An 11,952-nucleotide genomic window follows, 5' to 3' on the forward strand; every position below is an offset into this window, starting at 1 on the left:
GAAATAAAATGTAGTTTGAGCTGTTTACTCTGCCTCAGTGAGTCTCTGTACCCTGAGACCAGTGGTGTAAAGTACTTAAGTAAAAATACTTTTAAATACTACTTTAGTTGTTTTTGGGGGTTATCTGTACTTGACTTTTACTTATACTCCACTACATTCCTAGAGAAAATAATGTACTTTTTACTCACATTTTCCCTGACACAAAAAAGTACCCGTTACATTTAGAATGCTCAAGCAGGAAAGAATTATGGCACCTATCAATATAACGCTTTGTCATCCCTACTGCCTCTGATCTGGCGGACTCACGAAACACAACTACTGTGTTTGTAAATTACGTCTGAGTGTTGGTGTGCCTCTTTCTGTCCGTATTTAAAAAAGAATACAAAAATAGTTCCTTGTGGTTTGCTTAATATAAGGAATTTGATGTATAGCATTTACTTTAACTCAAATGTGACAATTTTGTACTTTTTCTACCACTACTTAAGTATATTTAAAACCAGATACTTTTACTCAAGTAGTGTTTTACTGGGCAACTTTTACTTTAGTCATTTTCTGTTAAGGTATCTTTACTTCTACTCAAATATGACAATTGAGTACTTTTTTCCACCACTGCCTGAGACCCACTTAGCTTTGGTTCGTGGCAGTGGCTCCTCCCCAGGCTCTGTCACAGCAGGCCATTCACTCAGAAACGTAATGACTGATCAAGAACTGAGTTTGTGAACTGTTATTGTACAGTCGTGGCACAAATATTAATTTCCACAAAGTTTTCTGCTTCCGTGTCTTTAGATATTTTTGTCAGATGTTACTATGAATACTGAAGTATAATCACAAGCATTTCATAAGTGTTCAAGGCTTTTATTGACAATTACATGAAGTTGATTCAAAGATTCAATATTTGCAGTGTTGACCGTTCTTTTTCAAGACCTCTGCAATCTGCCCTGGCTTGAGGTCAATTACCTTCTGGGCCACATCCTGATTGATGGCAGCCCATTCTTGCATAATCAATGCTTGGAGTTTGTCAGAATTTGTGGGTTTTTGTTTGTCCACCCGCCTCTTGAGGATTGACCACAAGTTCTGGGGAGTTTCCTGGCCATGGACCCAAAATATCGATGTTTTGTTCCCCTATCCACTTTTGCCTTATGGCAAGGTGCTCCATCATGCTGGAAAAGGCATTGTTTGTCACCAAACTGTTCCTGGATGGTTGTGAGAAGTTGCTCTCTGAGGATGTGTTGGTACCATTCTTTATTCATGGCTGTGTTCTTAGGCAAAATTGTGAGTGAGCCCACTCCCTTGGCTGAGAAGCAACCCCACACATGAATGGTCACAGGATGCTTTACTGTTGGCATGACACAGGACTGATGGTAGCGCTCACCTTGTCTTCTCCGGACAAGCTTTTTTCCGGATTCCCCAAACAATCGGAAAGGGTATTCATCAGAGAAAATTACTTTACGCCAGTCCTCAGCAGTCCAATCCCTGTACCTTTTGCAGAATATCAGTCTGTACCTGATGTGTTTCCATCCTCCAAAAGTCTTCGCCTCCCTGTGCATGCAGATGCACTCACACCTGCCTGCTGCCATTCCTGAGCAAGCTCTGTACTGTTGGTGCCCCGAACCCGCAGCTGAATCAACTTTAGGATTGAACCGCTCTCCTTGAAGTTCTTGATGATCCGATAAATGGTTGATTTAGGTGCAATCTTACTGACAGCAGTATCCTTGCCTGTGAAGCCATTTTTGTGCAACGCAATGACGGCACGTGTTTCCTTGCAGGTAACCATGGTTGACAGAGGAAGAACAATGATTCCAAGCACCATCCTCCTTTTGAATCTCCAGTCTGTTATTCGAACTCAATCAGCATGACAGAGTGATCTCCAGCCTTGTCCTCGTCAACACTCACACCTGTGTTAATGAGAGAATCACTGAAGTGATGTCAGCTGGTCCTTTTGTGGCGGGGCTGAAATCCAGTGGAAATGTTATTTTGGGATTAAGTTCATTTGCATGGCAAAAAGGGACTGATCACTCTTCATAACATTCTGGAGTATATGCAAATTGCCATCATACAAACTGAGGCAGCAGACTGTGAAAATTAATATTTGTGTCATTCTCAAAACTGTTGGCCACGACTGTACATCATATTCCATTAAGAAGGTGTATGTCTTTGTAGACTGTGGTATTCTGAATCAGAAGGTGAGATATTGTGCTGCAGTAAGCATATGCACTTCTGTGTAGTAGTATAAGTTTATTTTGACTGAAATTGAAGTAATTTTAAGATTGTTAATCCGTTGGAGTGTGTTTAATACATTTGATTTAGTTCATTCAAAGTAATCCATCTCTTCTGAAGCACGGCACTGTAAATAGTAACGATCAAATAGCACATATTAACCAATGCAGTCAGCCTTTTGGGGGCCCTAAGCAAAATGTTGTTTTGTTTTTGTGTCTTTTATTTTCGCTTTTGTGCACCACCATCAAACAGTTGAAGATTATTGAAAAGGTATTTCACATCGATTTAGATGGTAGGGTTTCTCTACATAGCTTGTTTTGTCACATGAACTGAAACTACAGTAGGTGAACTATTAGAAATTTAGCAACCAGGAAATGGTGAAAATATTTCTGCATATTGCACCGTTAAAGCAAGTTTTAGATTTAGAAGATTTAGCAATTTTATAACAAATTGTATGCAATTCTACTCATTTTGCCATGGGGCGGAGAGAATAATTCGACCATGATAACTACAAGTTTAGATAGCTGGACACTAGACGAATGTATCAATCTAAAACCTTTTATCTGACGTGTGCTAAATGATTTACATAACAAGATAAAAACTGCTGGTGCACAACCGTTTAAAAAAAATTGTATTCTACTATTCTAACTCTCAACAGTAAGGGGGATGCTAAATGATGTTGGTTTTCATAGTAACGAAGTATATCTCCATAAATGTTCCTTTTCTTCCGAGTGTCTGAATAAGAAATAGATGGCAATTACAGATACTAGGGATATAAGGTCATAACTTTCTCCCCCCTCTCCCTCCCCTTACTCTCTCAGGGTTTAGAACTAGAGAGAGAGAGCTTCAGTAGACATATATCCCTCAGGGAGAAGCCAATCTTTTTTACTTTACCGCAGTAATTTCCCCACCAAGGGGATTAAACTCTGGGACTCACTCACTTCACTCTCCATCCAGCATCAGATTTACTCCCTCCATCTATTTATTTACTGCTCTGTCTCCGACAAAAGGATGGAGGGATGGAGAGAGTGACAAAGTGCTAGGCTGAAATTAAAACTCAGAGCCTGGTGTAATTCACTCTAATTACTTTTCTCATTCTGCCAGGAAGGGAGGAAACCGTTCTCCTCTTCTCTCGGAGTGCTTAGCTGACTGACTCCCTGCTCTTTTAGACGAGAAGAAAGATGTTAGAAGTCAGATAGATGGTCTGTAGACCAAAGAGACACAGCTGTTTGTCTTCCAAGAGCATGCTGTCTGTCTGCTTGTGTTTCAGTTGGTCCTCTCCAGTCCCCATTTCACTAACTACTAATTACTGTTCAGCTGATGTTTACCCATCTTGCTGTCTCGCAATTTAATGTTGATTGCCACAAACAGCACATTCATTCTGACATGACATAGCCTTAGCTCCTTCAAACAGCTGCATGTCCTCTGGGGTCTCCAAAGGTGAAACAAAGGGGCCATGACTGTAAGAGAGGCCTATCTCTGTCTGTCTCTGACACATCCCTCAGTATAATTAAAATAATCTCCTTCTTTCGTTTATTCTCTCTCATATCGTTCCTCTCAACATAATGCACTTCTCTCTCCTAGTCTCATTGGCCTTCCTTCTTTTCTCTCTCTCTCTATCTCCCTCTCTCTTTCTAACTCTCCCCCTCTCTTACACTCTTCTTTATCTGTCTGGAGCATGTGTCAGTGTGAGTAATGTGGATCGTTAAGCAGCTGTGATCAGAATAGATCCTCTCTATGCTTTATCAGTGACACCACACAGACCCCTATAGCTAATGAACCAGACACACTACCCACCTCACTGGTAAACCCGGCTAGCACATATAGTAGGGGGTGACAGGTAGCCTTGAGGTTAGAGCATTGGCCAAGTAACCAAAAGTCACTGTGCCCTTGAGCAAGGCACTTAACCCCAATTGCGCTGGACAATGGTGACCTTGGCCGTGACCCCACTCCCTGCGGTTGTCTTAGGGGGAGTACAAGTGTATAACAGTATAAGTATAAGCACCCCAAAATTAATAATTACATACTGTATTTTCACACTTTATTTCTAGATACGGTATGACAGTCCTGTATGGACTCACAAAAATAGATATATTTTCCCACCTCAAATGGTCTTAGGTCAAGCTGGATATAGACTGTATCATTACAAGTTCAGTCCTAAGCAGGTTCCAAGTAAGCGTTTCACTGTTAGTCTACATCTTTATGAAGCATGTGACAAATAAAATGTGATTTGATTTGAGTCTCATTCTGCCTACCCTTCTGATTTACTACATTACTATGTTCCCTTGGTTTGCACAGTGAGGAAGTCATTCTTAATTAAAAGAATACAGTTGAGCTGAGATTATGGTTGGATTACTCCGAGAAGGCATCTAACGAATCTAGACATTCTAATTAATTTGAACGCTAATGGGAAATCCTTTGGAGATCCCAGCAGTGCTGTGCAATAAGGCAGCAACCTGACTCGCAGAGCACCTTTCTGGGCACAGTTGACTCTCCGTAGCCTCCTGCCACTCGTGTGTGTGTGTGTGTGTGTGTGTGTGTGTGTGTGTGTGTGTGTGTGTGTGTGTGTGTGTGTGTGTTTTGACAGGGGCAGAAGATCAGACAGTGAATAGTCATGCCCAGGAGAAATAATGGTCCCTAATAATAATGATATGTGTATGTGTTGCCATAGTAATGTTTGACATGACAACTAAGAGATGCTGCGGTAATTATCACCTCCTGCGTAACTCACATTGTAAATCTGTCTATTGAACTAGGGAACTCAAACTTGCAAGGATCATTCCTCTATATAAAAAAGGGAATAAAACGTATTAAGTATCGGCCTGTCTCAATCCTGTGCATTTTATCGAAGGTCATCGAGCAGATTGATAGTTATATTTCCTTACATAATCTACTATATGAGCTCCAATCTGGCTTTAGGAATCACTTGCGTACTAACTGACCACATCAGGAATCAAGCAGATGGAGAGAAAATTTGTAGTATGGTTATGTTAGATTTCCAAAAGGCGTTTGATACAGTGGATAATGATATTCTGTTAATCAAACTAAGAACAATGAGCTTTAACTTCTTCGGCATACAGGGCACTGTTCAGAATTTCGGATGATTGACGTGCCCAAAGTAAACTGCCTGTTACTCAGGCCCAGAAGCTAGGATATGCATATCATTGGAAGCATTGGATAGAAAACACTCTTAAGTTTCTAAGACTGTTAAGATAATGTCTGTGAGTATAACAGAACTGATATGGCAGGCAAAAACCAGAGGAAAATCCATCTGGAATTTTTTTCTTTTGAGGTCACAGGCCATTTCAATGCTAGCCTATGGGATATATAAATAGATAGGACCCAGATTGCAGTTGCTATGGCTTCCACTAGATGTCACCAGTCTTTAGACAGGGTTTCAGGCTTGTTTCTTGAAAAATGAACAAGTAGTTGTATTTCTTCCAAGGTGTCTCTCATTAGAAAAGTACTCTTGTTGGCACGTGAATGAGGTGCGCGCTCTTCGTTATTTATCTTCTCTATTGAACATACTATTCTCCGTCTTAAATATTATTATTTATTTAGATATTAGAATACCTGAGGATTAATTAGAAACATCGTTTAACTTGTTTGGACGAACTTTACCGGTAACCTTTTGGATTCGTTTGTCTGCATGTTGAATGAGTGGATTACTGAGATGATTGGCACCAACTAAACATACTTTTGTGGATATAAGGAAGGACTTTATCGAACAAAACGACCATTCATTGTGTAGCTGGGACCCTTAGGATTGCAAATAGATGAAGATCTTCAAAGGTAAGTGATTTATTTAACTTCTTGGTGACATGGGGGCAGTATTGAGTAGCTTGGATGAATAAGGTGCCCAGAGTAAACTGCCTGCTACTCTGTCCCAGATGCTAATATATGCATATTATTAGTGGTATTGGATAGAAAACACTCTGAAGTTTCTAAAACGGTTTGACTGATGTCTGTGAGTATAACAGAACTCATATGGCAGGCGAAAACCTGAGACAAATCCAACCAGGAAGTGGGAAATCGTGCGTTGAATAAGAGCTGTTTCAACAAGTGGACTAGGCTGTAGCCAACCAGTTGTTTACTGCGCGGTCACCCGGCCGCGTCGTGCCATGTCTTCTTTTTCCTCTCTAATGAATACGCTATTGTCAGGTTGGAATATTATTGACGATTTATTATAAAAAGACCGTAAAGATTGATTGTAAATATCGTTTGACATGTTTCTACAAACTGTAATGGAACTCTTTTGACTTTTCGTCTGGATTTTGCGCTCACGCATTGTGCCTTTAGTGAACTAAATGCGCGAACAAAACTGAGGTATTTGGACATATATATTGACGTAATCGAACATAAACAAACATTTCTTGTGGGAGTCCTGGGAGTGCATTCCGATGAAGATCAGCAAAGGTAAGTGAAGATTTATAATGCTATTTATGACTTTTGTTGACTCCGCAATTTGGCGGGTAACTGTATGGCTTGCTTTTGTGACTGAACGCTGTTCTCAGATTATTGAATATTGTGCTTTTGCCGTAAAGCTTTTTTGAAATCTGACACAGCGGTTGCATTAAGAACAAGTTTATCTATGTAAAACATGTATCTTTCATCAAAGTTTATGATGAGTATTTCTGTTATTTGATGTGGCTCTCTGCAATTTCTCCAGATGTTTTGGAGGCATTTCTGAACATGGCGCCAATGTAAACTGAGGTTTTTGGATATATATATATATACATGAACTTAACCAAGCAAAACATACATGTATTGTGTAACATTAAGTCCTGGGAGTGTCATCTGATGAAGATCGTCAAAGGTTAGTGATTAATTTAATCTATAATTCTGCTTTTTGTGACACCTCTCTTTGGTTGGAAAATGGCTTTCTGTGACTAGTTGCTGACCTAACATAATGATATGTTCTGCTTTCGCCGAAAAGCCTTTTTGAAATCAGACCCTGTGGTTGGATTAATGAGAAGTGTATCTTTAAAATGGTGTAAAATACTTGTATGGTTGAGAAATTTTAATTGTTGTTTTGAATTTGGTGCCCTGCACTTTCACTGGCTGTTGGCGAGGTTTTTGAAATCTGACAATGTGGTTGGATTAACAAGAAGCTCAAGCTTTTAAATGATGTACGACACTTGTATTTCCATGAATGTTTAATATTACGATTTTTGTATTTTGAATTTCGCACTCTGCAATTTCACCGGATGTTGTCGTAAGTGTCCCGCTAGTGGTTCATGGGCCCTATTAATAACTTAGCCATAAAATGGGTTAGCTCTTATCTGCAAGGAAGAAAACAGTGGATGATGGATAGGACCCTGTCTAAACCCAAAACCTTGAACTGTGGGGTACCCCAAGGGAGTGGGCTGGGCCCACTTTTCTTTCTGTTGTATATAAATCATCTGAAATCTGTCTGTACATGTAACCTTTTACTCTATGCAGATGATTCTGCACTGTTGATTTCCCACAAAGACAAAAATGTGGTTAAGAAAGCCCTCAGTGCTGAACTTCTGAATGTCAGTATATGGCTGTATGACTATAAGCTGTCACCCCACCTTGGAAAAACAGAGTCCATCGTTTACAGGTCCAAAGTGAAACTGAGGAAATGCCCTGACTTTAAGGTGGTAGTAGGTGACATAGTAGTCACAGCAAAAGACTCAGTTAATTATCTTGGATGTATGTTGATAACCATCTGACAGGGGAGAACATGGCACAAAAAGTTATCTACAAAGTGAACCATAAAATTTGGTTTCTGGCAAGAACCTCTACACTTCTGGATAAGAATGCAATGGTGGCATTGGCAGGAGCTCTTATTCAGTGCCACAAGATGGCTCAAAGTGGAGGAGAGATTAAATTGTGTCTTGTACATAAGATTGTACATATTATGGTCCCCGGGTACCTATGAAACTACTTTAACTTCGTCCGGGATAATCCACTGGAAGCAGTGAAACTGATGTTGATCCTTCTAGATTTAATAGTGGTATGGCGAAATAAACTTTTTTGTACTGAGCTGCCATTCTTTGGAATAGTCTTCCAAATGAATTGAAAACTATAATCTCCATATGCAGTTTCAAGTTCCCAGTGAAAAAAATGGCTAAATAGCAGCATGTCTCAAAAGTGAGTTGTAAGTGGGTGAGAAGGACATGCCTGGGATAGCATATGGTCAGCCTTTTGGTGCCTATTGTGTATTATATTGTGATTTTATTGTGTGTATATATAAGATAATTAATGCTGTATATATTAGGGGTATGTGAGACAAGGGAGATGTACCTGTCCAGAGTTGTTTATTAGGAAATGGATCTGTATTAATTACAGTAGCTCATTATACGAAACAAACAACAATTTTGTTTGTCATTGTTTGTTGCATCTACAATGGAAATAAGCATTCAAGCTTTATTGTGTTACCGTTGATGATTTTCTTAAGTTCTATGTGGCGATGTCACCGGCTGGAGCTCCCTTATGTATGTTTTTATTATTTTTATTGACTAATAAATTCAATCAATCAGCTTACTATTTATTGCCTCTATTTGCTAAGCTGGACTCCCAAAAGAATATAACAATCTGGATAACACTTTACTTGGTACCGAACACATTATTAAACCTGAATACGTGGTCATTAAACATGAATCCAAAATAACAGCAGTTGGTATAGACTTATGATGTGATCATGGCTATCACATTCAAACAAACTAAAGCAATAGAGCACGTTTACTGTACACTGAACACTACCGAGTGTGATTTGAAACATGTCAAAGAGACCATTGTGTACTAGCTCAAAAAGCTCAGTTGCATTGACTTCTCAATGGAAAAAAAATCCATTCTAAAGTCTTCTAGCACTCTGCAGGCCTCTATACCATATGCTGCTGGGTCAGGGCTTTACACAATGGGAGGCCACAGGCTCTTTGGGTTTAGTCAAGTATAAAGGTGAGGGCTAAAACAGACGGGACATCAGTGTAGCAGCAGCAACACAGCTCTCAGGAACAACTGCAATCATGATGGGCAAAGTAAGCTACTGTTTTATCCCACACTGTGTTTTAATTCACCAATGTCTGAATAATGGCTGGTTAAGTGAATCGCCATTTTAAAGTGATAGTTACCTTCTTTTTTTTTTACGTGACGCTTCTTTTCGACATCCATACAATGTTGTTGTTTCCTCCAAACAGTTTTTAAATTTGTTCGCTGGTTACTTTGCAAAACCTATGATAATTTAACATTTGAGAGCATGTAGCAATGCTAGTTATAAAGCAGCTCGTATCTGCGGATTCATATATTTGATTTATGTTTATTTATGTTGCCATAATATTGTAAATATTTTTTGGTGCTCCCAGATCACCTTCTACGAGGACAGGAACTTCCAGGGCCGTTCCTATGAGACCACCCAGGACTGCGCTGACATGTCCTCCTTCCTGAGCAGGTGTCACTCCTGCAGGGTTGACAGCGGTTGCTTCATGGTTTACGATCGTAACAACTACATGGGAAACCAGTACTTCATGAGGAGAGGCGAGTACCCTGACTACCAGCGCATGGGAATGGGAATGAACGACTGCATCCGGTCCTGCCGCATGATCCCCATGGTAGGTGGAGAGAAGAGTGGATGCTATTCCACAGTGGAAGCTAACATTGATGCTTTATATAGAATTCACAAAGCACATGTGAGCAATGCAATATTTCCCCATTCCTCAGGAGGCCCTGTTAGCCCCCAATGGCCAGAGCCATGGATGGCGCTGCCTATGGCTATTGGCTTCCCGATGGCTGTTGTAATAGCCGTTAAATTACAGTAGGGTGAAGGAAAACAGGTTTTAATGGTTGTACTCTCATATTATAGACATGTATATACAATTTCCCTGATCCATGAAACCTTTGCTTTCCTCCTAACAGCACAAAGGAAACTTCAGGATGAGGATCTACGAGAGGGAGAACTTTGAAGGTCAGATGCACGAGATGATGGACGACTGTGACTCCATCCAGGAGCGTTACCGTATGTCAGACTGCCAGTCCTGCAACGTCATGGAGGGCCACTGGCTGATGTACGAGCAGCCCCACTTCAGAGGCAGGCAGATGTACATGAAGCCTGGAGAGTACAGGAGCTTCAGTCAGATGGGCATGGGAGGCATGGGAGGCATGAGGTTCATGAGCATGAGGCGTATCATGGATAATATGTCTATGTAACATGCTCAGATGTATGAAAAAAAGTTGAATAAAATATGTTCCCAATTTATATTTCTTGCATAATTTTCTTGTTTTTGTAATGTGTTTACTCAAAACACTACCTGGTATAATGGGTATTTCACTATTTCACCCTCACAACTTTAACATTTAAAAGTTTAGGATATATATTTTTTTAAATAGGTAGGTAAGTGTAGTAGGCCACAGCAAGACAGTGCTTCCACTATACACATCCCAACCCTAGGGGGCAGCAGTAACCTGGCCAAATACTGAGTGTGCTAGTAGGTTTGATAAGTGAATGATTGCTCACAAGTTTGGGGGATTGGTGAACATTGATATTTTGGTAGTCTGGATAGTTGGCTTCATAACAATATGTATGAGTGCTGGATATACAGTAATATCCACTGATATCTCAGTTCTTCAAGTTAGGAAAGAATACTCGACCTTGTCATGCGATTTTGCTGTGCTATTGACGTGCACGATTTCAAGGATTAACAGTCATACAGGCAATACAGTTGTACTATGTAACAATAGCCTATGTACTTATGTTGCAAAATGACACTGTACGTCAAAGGAAGCTAGTGAGGGGAGAGTGGATCATGGTGATGGCTGGGATGGAATTAGTGGAATGGTAACAAACATATTCCGTTCCAGGCATTACAATAAGCCCTTCCTCCCATTTAAAGTGACACCATCCAATACTGCTCTAAATGTCCATGTAACTACATGTTAATACTGTAACACTAGATGGCTCTGCCAGGAATGCTTTTATACAGCAGCTTCTAAAATAGTGACTTCAGTCATCAACACTGTATAGCTCTGTATTGAATTAGCTGCAGCTGTCATGTCTATGAGGCTGGGTAAATGTTTCCTTCAACACTGAAAGCCTTACAGGGAACATGGAGCTAATCACAACTAGTTCCAAATGACTTTTCTGATTCAGAACCTGCAATGATTACATCGGAAAGGTAACTGTGTAGAATGTGATTTGATTATTCCGCCTCGACGAAGCCCTGGCGTGTGGTTTCTCCCCGAGAGAGCCAGTCAGACCCTGTGTGTGTGTGTGTGTGTGTGTGTGTGTGTGTGTGTGTGTGTGTGTGTGTGTGTGTGTGTGTGTGTGTGTGTGTGTGTGTGTGTGTGTGTGTGTGTGTGTGTGTGTGTGTGTGTGTGTGTGTGTGTGTGTGTGTGTGTGTGTGTGTGTGTGTGTGCGTGTATCCAATCACTGTCTCGCTGACTGTCTGTATGAAATAGGACTCTAACAATTGCCCTGTGGAAGTGGCCATCTTCTCTGATCTGGTCACACATGAACAGACATGCCAGCCAAGGAAGAGACAGAGCCAAGGGAGACAGAGTAGTAGTAGTAATTCTGTCAGTAAACACCATTCATCTCAATCCAAAAGTCTCATCACAGGTAAATTACAATCCACCTCAAGCACACACAGCCTCTTGATTGGGTCTTGAGCCATACTTGATCCGTACTTAATTCATACTTTCAGCCTTCCAACTTCTGCTGAATTATCGTACCTTTATTTTATTCAGTGTAATTTAGAACACAGGCAAATCAACACA

General features: G+C 40.4%; 1 protein-coding gene across 1 annotated transcript; it reads left to right on the top strand.

Annotated features, from left to right (window-relative positions):
* Positions 1-9,117: 9,117 nt before the first annotated feature.
* LOC112224926 (gamma-crystallin M2-like) lies at positions 9,118-10,435 on the top strand. The gene is made up of 3 exons (XM_024388525.1): positions 9,118-9,221; positions 9,546-9,791; positions 10,096-10,435. Exons 1-3 carry the CDS (start codon positions 9,210-9,212, stop codon positions 10,384-10,386), a joined length of 549 nt encoding a protein of 182 aa, XP_024244293.1. The 5' UTR covers positions 9,118-9,209; the 3' UTR covers positions 10,387-10,435.
* The last annotated feature ends 1,517 nt before the right edge of the window (positions 10,436-11,952 follow it).

The sequence above is a fragment of the Oncorhynchus tshawytscha genome, linkage group LG26 (assembly GCF_018296145.1).
Source record: "Oncorhynchus tshawytscha isolate Ot180627B linkage group LG26, Otsh_v2.0, whole genome shotgun sequence".
NCBI lineage: Eukaryota > Metazoa > Chordata > Actinopteri > Salmoniformes > Salmonidae > Oncorhynchus > Oncorhynchus tshawytscha.

What these genes read in the sequence shown, in the direction of transcription:
- LOC112224926 (XM_024388525.1), top strand. An exon ending in CCTGCCGCATGATCCCCATG is followed by an intron (nt 9,792 to 10,095) that starts GTAGGTGGAGAG and finishes TCCTCCTAACAG; the next exon opens with CACAAAGGAAACTTCAGGAT.